Genomic DNA, 9,630 nt, shown 5'->3' with positions numbered 1-9,630 from the left:
CCTGTACACTGATCATGTTTTAGTCAACTCTGTTCCAACATCTAGAACCCATCCATCCATTATCTGCAGCCGCTTTATCCTTCTACAGGGTCGCAGGCAAGCTGGAGCCTATCCCAGCTGACTACGGGCGAAAGGCGGGGTACACCCTGGACAAGTCGCCAGGTCATCACAGGGCTGACACATAGACACAGACAACCATTCACACTCCCATTCACACCTACGGTCAATTTAGAGTCACCAGTTAACCTAACCTGCATGTCTTTGGACTGTGGGGGAAACCGGAGCACCCGGAGGAAACCCACGCGGACACGGGGAGAACATGCAAACTCCGCACAGAAAGGCCCTCGCCGGCCACAGGGCTCGAACCCGGGACATTCTTGCTGTGAGGCAACAGCGCTAACCACGACACCACGGTGCCACCCACATCTAGAACCATAAATGCCTTTTCCTGTTGATTACCCATCCATCCATTATCTGTAGCCACTTATCCTGTCCTACAGGGTCGCAGGCAAGCTGGAGCCTATCCCAGCTGACTACAGGTGAAAGGCGGGGTACACCCTGGACAAGTCGCCAGGTCGTCACAGGGCTGACACATAGACACACAACCATTCACACTCACATTCACACCTACGGTCAATTTAGAGTCACCAGTTAACCTAACCTGCATGTCTTTGGACTGTGGGGGAAACCGGAGCACCCGGAGGAAACCCACGCGGACACGGGGAGAAAATGCAAACTCCGCACAGAAAGGCCCTCGTCGGCCTCTGGGCTCGAACCCAGAACCTTCTTGCTGTGAGGCGACAGTGCTAACCACTACTGTTGATCATTTTTCCTTGAATTGTTGATATTTGTTTTTCACTGGTGGTAAAAAGAAAAATCTGCCTTTTTAACAGGGGTGTGTAAACTTTTTTTTTAAATCTCCACTGTGGGTATTTGCAGCTGGTCACATTCTGCAGGCCCTGAAAAGCAAGCACCTGTCAACTGTAGGATGGATTCTGTCCTCAGGCAGGAATTCATCTGATAAACCTCATCTGGCCTCATGTATTAAGGGGGAGACAAACAAATCATTCATATGGGCATTTACACGAAAAATTTGATGTTCATGAAAATTCTGTCAATTTGGAAAACCGTTCGTATCCGACTCGCACTCCTGAGTGTGTGTGAATTTGCGCAAAAGAAGACCAACCTCGACGTAATCAACTTTAAATCATATAATTAGCATGGATCAGTCCACTTTTTATCAAGTTTACAGCGTTTAGCAGACGTCCTTTTCCAGAGATACTTCTAGAAGAGCTTTGGAGTCTCGATCGAAAACACATCCTCACGCTCGTTCGCTAGATCAGGGACTGAGAGCACTGTTGAGAATGTTTCGTCAACAATTGTTTAACGTTATTGGCATTAATTAAAGAATAGAACAAATGAAGAAAGTGAGACAGGACAAAGCTATGAAATAAGACAAATAAACAAATTATTCAGTTATGAAGAGAAACGGGGGTGTATAAACCAGAGGGTGGGCCAATCTGTCTGTGCAGAGCCGTAAACTGGAAACAAACGCCTCAGGCGATGGAGCGTTTAGCGCTCATTTCTTTTTCTTCTTCTTAAATGTTTATTGGCGAGGCGGCATGGTGGTGTCATGCTGTCGCCTCACAGCAACAAGGTTCCGGGTTCGAGCCCCGTGGTCGGCGAGGGCCTTTCTGTGCGGAGTTTGCATGTTCTCCCCGTGTCCGCATGGGTTTCCTCCGGGTGCTCCGGTTTCCCCCACAGTCCAAAGACATGCAGGTTAGGTTAACTGGTGACTCTAAATTGACCGTAGGTGTGAATGTGAGTGTGAATGGTTGTCTGTGTCTATGTGTCAGCCCTGTGATGACCTGGCGACTTGTCCAGGGTGTACCCCGCCTCTCGCCCATAGACTCCAGCTTGCCTGTGACCCTGTAGAACAGGATAAACAGCTACAGATAATGGATGGATGTTTATTGGCATTGTAGTGAGTAAAAATATCTCCCACTTTTGTTTTTCAGCCTTTGTCATGACTTACCTCACAGCAAGAAGGTTCCGGGTTCAAATCTCATGGTCAAGGGGGGCCTTTCTGTGTAGATGTTCACTCCATGTCTGCGTGAGTTTCCTCTGCAGTCCACAGACATGCGGTTAGGTTAACTGGCTACACTAAATTTCCCATAGGTGTGATGGTTGTTTGTCTGGGAAGCTGCGACAAGCTGGTAGTAGATGAAGTGCGCTCGTGATAGACACAGACAGTCTCGGAAGAGGCTGGCAACTGACAGACCAACAGGGTGTCGGGATAAAATAAAACAAACAAACAAAAAAAAACCTGATTGTTCATTCAGGGTGGCACGGTAGTGTAGTGGTTAGCACTGTCGCCTAACAGCAAGAAGGTTCTGGGTTCGAGCCCAGCGGCCGGCAAGGGCCTTTCTGTGTGGAGTTTGCATGTTCTCCGCGTGGGTTTCCTCCAGGTGCTCTAGTTTCCCCCACAGTCCAAAGACATGCAGTTAGGTTAACATGGGACGGCCTTGGGCTGAGGTGCCCTTGAGCAAGATACCGAACCCCTGACTGCTCCCCGGGCGCTCTGGTGTGGCTGCCCACTGCTGTGTGTGTGTGTGTGTGTGTGTGTGTGTGTTCACTGCTTCAGATGGGTTAAATGCAGAGGATGAATTTCAGTGTGCATGTGATAAATAAAGGTTTCTTCTTCATTTTGTGATCTTCACCTTTTATGTAATTTTGTGGGCATCACTACATGCTAATGCACTTTACAGCTAACTAACACACAAGTACAGTCCAAAGAAACTCCGTGTTTATGCATCTTGTAAATCTGGCGGAAAGTTTTAGTTTGGTTTATGCAAACGTTTACAGACATTAAAAGATTGCTACATCTGACCTCCCTGAACTTGGTTCTGACGATAAAAGGATGATGATTACTGAAACATTAATAAATGGGGTCCATTGAGCCTATTCTTCACTTATAGACATCTACAGCACTTCTAGTTCTTTCCACAAGCTGTATTTTTTAATCCGATTACTCCTGTCAGCAAATTTTAGTAATAATAAAAGTGTCATGATGAAGGGTTTAGCAACCAGTGTATTAGCAGTGATGAGACATTTCAGGCACCGATAGCCGCGGCTCCTAGAAAATGATGTTTTTAGGCAGCAGGTCTGGCTTAGAGGTGTAACTGCGTTCCTGTTCTTAAACAATGACCCAAAGAACAGACTTTATTTGCGATATACTTTTAATTAACATGAAAAACGTCCCTTCATGTTCACCAGACTCACACACAATTATTTTAAATGCAATACATGTCTTTTTTGTTCTTGGAAATCACAATGTACACATGCTACTTTTTTTTTTTTACTGGCAAACTTGTTTCATGTTCTTTTAATGCAATGAAAAGAGAGACACTGAACAACATCCACATTAACACACATTTATAAAAGCACCAGATGCTTGACGATGCCATGACGCTTATCGGAAATCCTCGGCAGAGAACATGCCCTTAGCCCTGCGCAAGATCGAGTCTTTGGAAGCGTTGTAAGGATGCTCTTTAGACGGGATCTCCAAAACGGCAGGGATGGACTGCAAATGAGCGTCGATCGCGTGCCGGATCATCTCAGCAACAAACTGGTTGATAAGGATAATGCCGATATCGTTCCGAGCCAGGAAACTCCTGTTAGGGAAATAAACAAATCACATTGAGGCTGTGAACATTAAAATTGTTACATTATTATAGCGTTAAACACCTCACGGGGACCTCGGACAGAGTTCATTAAAAGCAAAAACTGCAAGTTCCAGGCGGCACGGTGGTGTAGAGGTTAGCGCTGTCACCTCACAGTAAGAAGGTCCGGGTTCGAGCCCCGTGGCCGGCGAGGGCCTTTCTGTGTGGAGTTTGCATGTTCTCCGCGTGTCTGCGTGGGTTTCCTCTGGGTGCTCCAGTTTCCCCCACAGTCCAAAGACATGCAGGTTAGGTTAACTGGTGACTCTAAATTGACCGTAGGTGTGAATGGTTGTCTGTGTCTATGTGTCAGCCCTGTGATGACCTGGCGACTTGTCCAGGGTGTACCCCGCCTTTCGCCCATAGTCAGCTGGGATAGGCTCCAGCTTGCCTGCGACCCTGTAGAACAGGATAAAGCGGCTAGAGATAATGAGATGAGAACAAGTGTTTCAGGCTTCACTTATGTTCTGAGACCAAGACTCGTTTTTTTTTTCCTCCAGCTAGACACAGAAATTAAAAAAAAAAAGCCTGACTCAAAATGGCTTCCTCATTTAAGAGTATGATCTAGAGTAGGATGTTGCGTTTTATAAACCCAACATGGTACACGTCATGTCCACTAGGGAGGCATTTGGCATTCAGCTGTTAATAGAGGAGAACACTCAACTGGCCGTCTTCAATGGATCCCTGAGTCCTGCAACTTGAATGACGGCGTTGAGGTGGGGAGCTCTGGGGTGTTTGTGTATTGAGAGTGTAAAAATGGCCAACTGTACCGTACATGTGGTGCTTGGGCAATGCCTTGCGATTCAACAGTTACCAACTTCCTCTCTGTCAAACTTCTATTTTCATTTCTCACTCAAACTCATACAGATTGTTCCTAGGACCAGGAAATAACGAGCTGTAATGCAGTGACCAGTGAAAAACATTTTTCAGTAAAGTAGCTCATAAATTCCACCAAAACAAAAACCGCACATCGTCACACGCGTTCAGGTCACGTACCACAGCTAAATCCCACAGCAGGTTCATCTTCTGCAGGTAGACTACAGACCAGAGCTGTCAAACACAAATGTGAGAAAATGTTCCAATTGATAAAATTATTTGAGAACTCAAACACTGCTGCATTTACAGTTCTTTCACTACGCTCATAGTTCAGTCGAGTCTTGAAAACAAAAGCGGCTCATCAGATCAGATGTTCGGCAAGTACATGTGGGTGCGCAAACTTTTGGCTGTAGTGTATGAATGCTGCACAAAGAAAACTTCTCCACAATTACCTCCATTTCTACACCCTGTGGAAACCTACTCCGACTGGCACTGAGTGAACAAAAAGTCAAAACCCATAAATGAAGATAAATAAAACTAACCATTCAATTCATAAACAGAGGAGAGGCCGGCCGGCCGGCCTTCACTTATTCACAAGACATTTGCATAGACATACATATTTATATAATATATAATTTATCTCATCTCATTATCTGTAGCCGCTTTATCCTTCTACAGGGTCGCAGGCAAGCTGGAGCCTATCCCAGCTGACTACGGGCGAAAGGCGGGGTACACCCTGGACAAGTCGCCAGGTCATCACAGGGCTGACACATAGACACAGACAACCATTCACACTCACATTCACACCTACGGTCAATTTAGAGTCACCAGTTAACCTAACCTGCATGTCTTTGGACTGTGGGGGAAACCAGAGCACCCGGAGGAAACCCACGCGGACATGGGGAGAACATGCAAACTCCACACAGAAAGGCCCTCGCCGGCCCCGGGGCTCGAACCCAGGACCTTCTTGCTGTGAGGCGACAGCGCTAACCACTACACCACCGTGCCGCCCATATATAATTTATATAATATAATATATAATTAGTATGCACATATTTTAGTTGAAAATTTTCATTGGTGTAGTCGTCAGTCAAAATAACTTCCACTTCTGTGTTTGAGGATATCATTCCTTTCCTGATCTCAGCTCCTCTGCTCAAGCAACTGGCTGAAGACCACCAGATCTACAGTGCAGTATGGAGCAGGCATCATCATCATGAGGAGGAGGAGCAGGCATAATCATCAATCACAAGGAGCAGGCATAATCACCACGAGGAGGAGGGAGCACCATCATCATCATGAGGAGGCGCAGGGAGCACCATCATCATCATGAGGAGGAGCAGGGAGCACCATCATCATCATGAGGAGGAGGAACAGGGAGCACCATCATCATCATGAGGAGGAGGAACAGGGAGCACCATCATCATCATGAGGAGGAGGAACAGGGAGCACCATCATCATCATGAGGAGGAGGAACAGGGAGCACCATCATCATCATGAGGAGGAGGAACAGGGAGCACCATCATCATCATGAGGAGGAGGAACAGGGAGCACCATCATCATCATGAGGAGGAGGAACAGGGAGCACCATCATCATCATCATCATGAGGAGGAGGAACAGGGAGCACCATCATCATCATCATCATCATGAGGAGGAGGAGGAACAGGGAGCACCATCATCATCATGAGGAGGAGGAACAGGGAGCATCATCATCATCATGAGGAGGAGGAACAGGGAGCATCATCATCATCATGAGGAGGAGGAACAGGGAGCATCATCATCATCATGAGGAGGAGGAACAGGGAGCATCATCATCATCATGAGGAGGAGGAACAGGGAGCATCATCATCATCATGAGGAGGAGGAACAGGGAGCACCATCATCATCATCATGAGGAGGAGGAACAGGGAGCACCATCATCATCATGAGGAGGAGGAACAGGGAGCACCATCATCATCATGAGGAGGAGGAACAGGGAGCACCATCATCATCATGAGGAGGAGGAACAGGGAGCACCATCATCATCATCATCATCATCATCATGAGGAGGAGGAACAGGGAGCACCATCATCATCATCATCATGAGGAGGAGGAACAGGGAGCACCATCATCATCATCATCATGAGGAGGAGGAACAGGGAGCACCATCATCATCATCATCATGAGGAGGAGGAACAGGGAGCACCATCATCATCATCATCATCATGAGGAGGAGGAACAGGGAGCACCATCATCATCATCATCATGAGGAGGAGGAACAGGGAGCACCATCATCATCATCATCATCATGAGGAGGAGGAACAGGGAGCACCATCATCATCATCATCATCATGAGGAGGAGGAACAGGGAGCACCATCATCATCATGAGGAGGAGGAACAGGGAGCATCATCATCATCATGAGGAGGAGGAACAGGGAGCACCATCATCATCATCAGGAGGAGGAACAGGGAGCACCATCATCATCATGAGGAGGAGGAACAGGGAGCACCATCATCATCATGAGGAGGAGGAACAGGGAGCACCATCATCATCATGAGGAGGAGGAACAGGGAGCACCATCATCATCATGAGGAGGAGGAACAGGGAGCACCATCATCATCATCATGAGGAGGAGGAACAGGGAGCACCATCATCATCATGAGGAGGAGGAACAGGGAGCACCATCATCATCATGAGGAGGAGGAACAGGGAGCACCATCATCATCATGAGGAGGAGGAACAGGGAGCACCATCATCATCATGAGGAGGAGGAACAGGGAGCACCATCATCATCATCATCATGAGGAGGAGGAACAGGGAGCACCATCATCATCATCATGAGGAGGAGGAACAGGGAGCACCATCATCATCATCATGAGGAGGAGGAACAGGGAGCACCATCATCATCATCATCATGAGGAGGAGGAACAGGGAGCACCATCATCATCATCATCATCATCATGAGGAGGAGGAACAGGGAGCACCATCATCATCATCATGAGGAGGAGGAACAGGGAGCACCATCATCATCATGAGGAGGAGGAACAGGGAGCACCATCATCATCATGAGGAGGAGGAACAGGGAGCACCATCATCATCATGAGGAGGAGGAACAGGGAGCACCATCATCATCATGAGGAGGAGGAACAGGGAGCACCATCATCATCATCATCATCATCATGAGGAGGAGGAACAGGGAGAACCATCATCATCATGAGGAGGAGGAACAGGGAGCACCATCATCATCATCATCATCATGAGGAGGAGGAACAGGGAGCACCATCATCATCATCATCATCATGAGGAGGAGGAACAGGGAGCACCATCATCATCATCATCATGAGGAGGAGGAACAGGGAGCACCATCATCATCATGAGGAGGAGGAGGGAGCACCATCCTCATCATCCTCATGAGGAGGAGCAGGGAGCACCAGGAGATGGACTCTGTATACAGTACTTGGGCATCACACATCAGGGAAGCAATCAGAAACCTACTGTGGAACACTGGAGGAGAATTTCACCTCCTAAACCAACACTCTGTATCTGGGGAGAAGACAACAAGCACAAACGAGCACTGAGTGAGAATGAAACCTTACTTAAATGTCTCCTCGATCTCAGTGACACTGGTGTCCTTCTCCACCACCAAGAAATTGGGTTTCCGGTTTTTATTCAGCTCTCCGATTCCTCCGAGCAGGAAGCCGGTACAGGTGTCTTCATCCCCGATAACTGCGATTAATTTCCCCCGTCCGGCCATGGCCTTTTACCTCAATAACTCTTAATCAGCTCAATGAAAGATACAACCGCTGCTGCTTCCGCTCCACCTGTGGATCATATGCTGAAGTCAGGTGACACTCACTTCCGCTTTATGACCGACTGTCGCACAGGCAGAGCGTCATGGAGCCTCGCGCTAGTTCCCGGATGCTACCGCTAATGCTAATGCTAGCAGCGCTGTGGTGCTGCAGCAGAATCGCCCGTTTGTGATGCAGTTTTAAAGAATGAAGTGTTTCAGGAATCGGATTGTAGATTATCAGAACATCTGAGTCACATTAATACGTGCATTAAAGCATGTTAGTGGATTATTCTCCATTACATTAGCAGATTTAGGGAACCGAACAGATTACAGATTAGCCTGATACAGATTCTGGCCCTTTATGATGACGTAAAGTACATGATATTACATTAGTAGATTTATTGTGGCCTCTGATGAGAAAATCATTATTTTTGGCACTTTCTCGTACAATAATAAATTTAACGTAATTAATCTCCTTATATTACTAGGTAAATTCCATATACATAAAGTCAAAATGTCCAAGGAAACCCCCTCATTCCCATTATTTTTAATTGAATTAAAAATGTATTTTGAGTCTCTGTCACATATCGAATCCAACAAAAAGTGCTTATCAGCTATTCAATTTTATTCAAATGACATTAAGTGAAATTGTCTGTCATTTCAATTTGCCCTGTTTTATATCTCCTTTCTTTAAACTTATTTCTATTTATTACTTTATGTTATTTTATTTACTTATTTATCTTATCACCCCGGGGCAGCACGGTGGTGTAGTGGTTAGCGCTGTTGCCTCACAGCAAGAAGGTCCGGGTTCGAGCCCTGTGGCTGGCGAGGGCCTTTCTGTGCGGAGTTTGCATGTTCTCCCCGTGTCAGCGTGGGTTTCCTCCGGGTGCTCCGGTTTCCCCCACAGTCCAAAGACATGCAGGTTAGGTTAACTGGTGACTCTAAATTGACCGTAGGTGTGAATGTGAGTGTGAATGGTTGTCTGTGTCTATGTGTCGGCCCTGTGATGACCTGGTGACTTGTCCAGGGTGTACCCCGCCTTTCACCCGTAGTCAGCTGGGATAGGCTCCAGCTTGCCTGCGACCCTGTAGAACAGGATAAAGCAGCTACAGATAATGAGATGAGATCTTATCACCCCTATTTTTTTCTATATTACTTGTTTTTTTATTTATGCCTTTGTCATGTCTTGGAATATCTGTCACTTTGTCTTTCACTTGTTCTTACTGTTTTGTTGTTGTATTGTCTAATCTTAAATTAAAAAAAAAAAAGATTTATTGTGGCCTCAGATCGCCGAGGCTCGTGAACAAGGGAAAAAAGCCTTCTACG

At 46.7% G+C, this 9,630-nt stretch overlaps 1 protein-coding gene across 1 annotated transcript; it reads right to left on the bottom strand.

The window, feature by feature from the left end:
* Positions 1–3,221: 3,221 nt before the first annotated feature.
* atp6v1f (ATPase H+ transporting V1 subunit F) lies at positions 3,222–8,377 on the bottom strand. Its single transcript, XM_060903560.1, has 2 exons — positions 8,111–8,377; positions 3,222–3,674 (listed from the first exon to the last, which is right to left on the bottom strand). Exons 1-2 carry the CDS (start codon positions 8,266–8,268, stop codon positions 3,473–3,475), a joined length of 360 nt encoding a protein of 119 aa, XP_060759543.1. The 5' UTR covers positions 8,269–8,377; the 3' UTR covers positions 3,222–3,472.
* Between the last annotated feature and the right edge of the window lie 1,253 nt (positions 8,378–9,630).

The sequence above is a fragment of the Neoarius graeffei genome, chromosome 21 (assembly GCF_027579695.1).
Source record: "Neoarius graeffei isolate fNeoGra1 chromosome 21, fNeoGra1.pri, whole genome shotgun sequence".
In the NCBI taxonomy this organism is placed as follows: domain Eukaryota; kingdom Metazoa; phylum Chordata; class Actinopteri; order Siluriformes; family Ariidae; genus Neoarius; species Neoarius graeffei.
The sequence above is the reverse complement of the archived record's forward strand: the minus strand, read 5'-3'. Positions and strand labels throughout refer to the sequence as shown.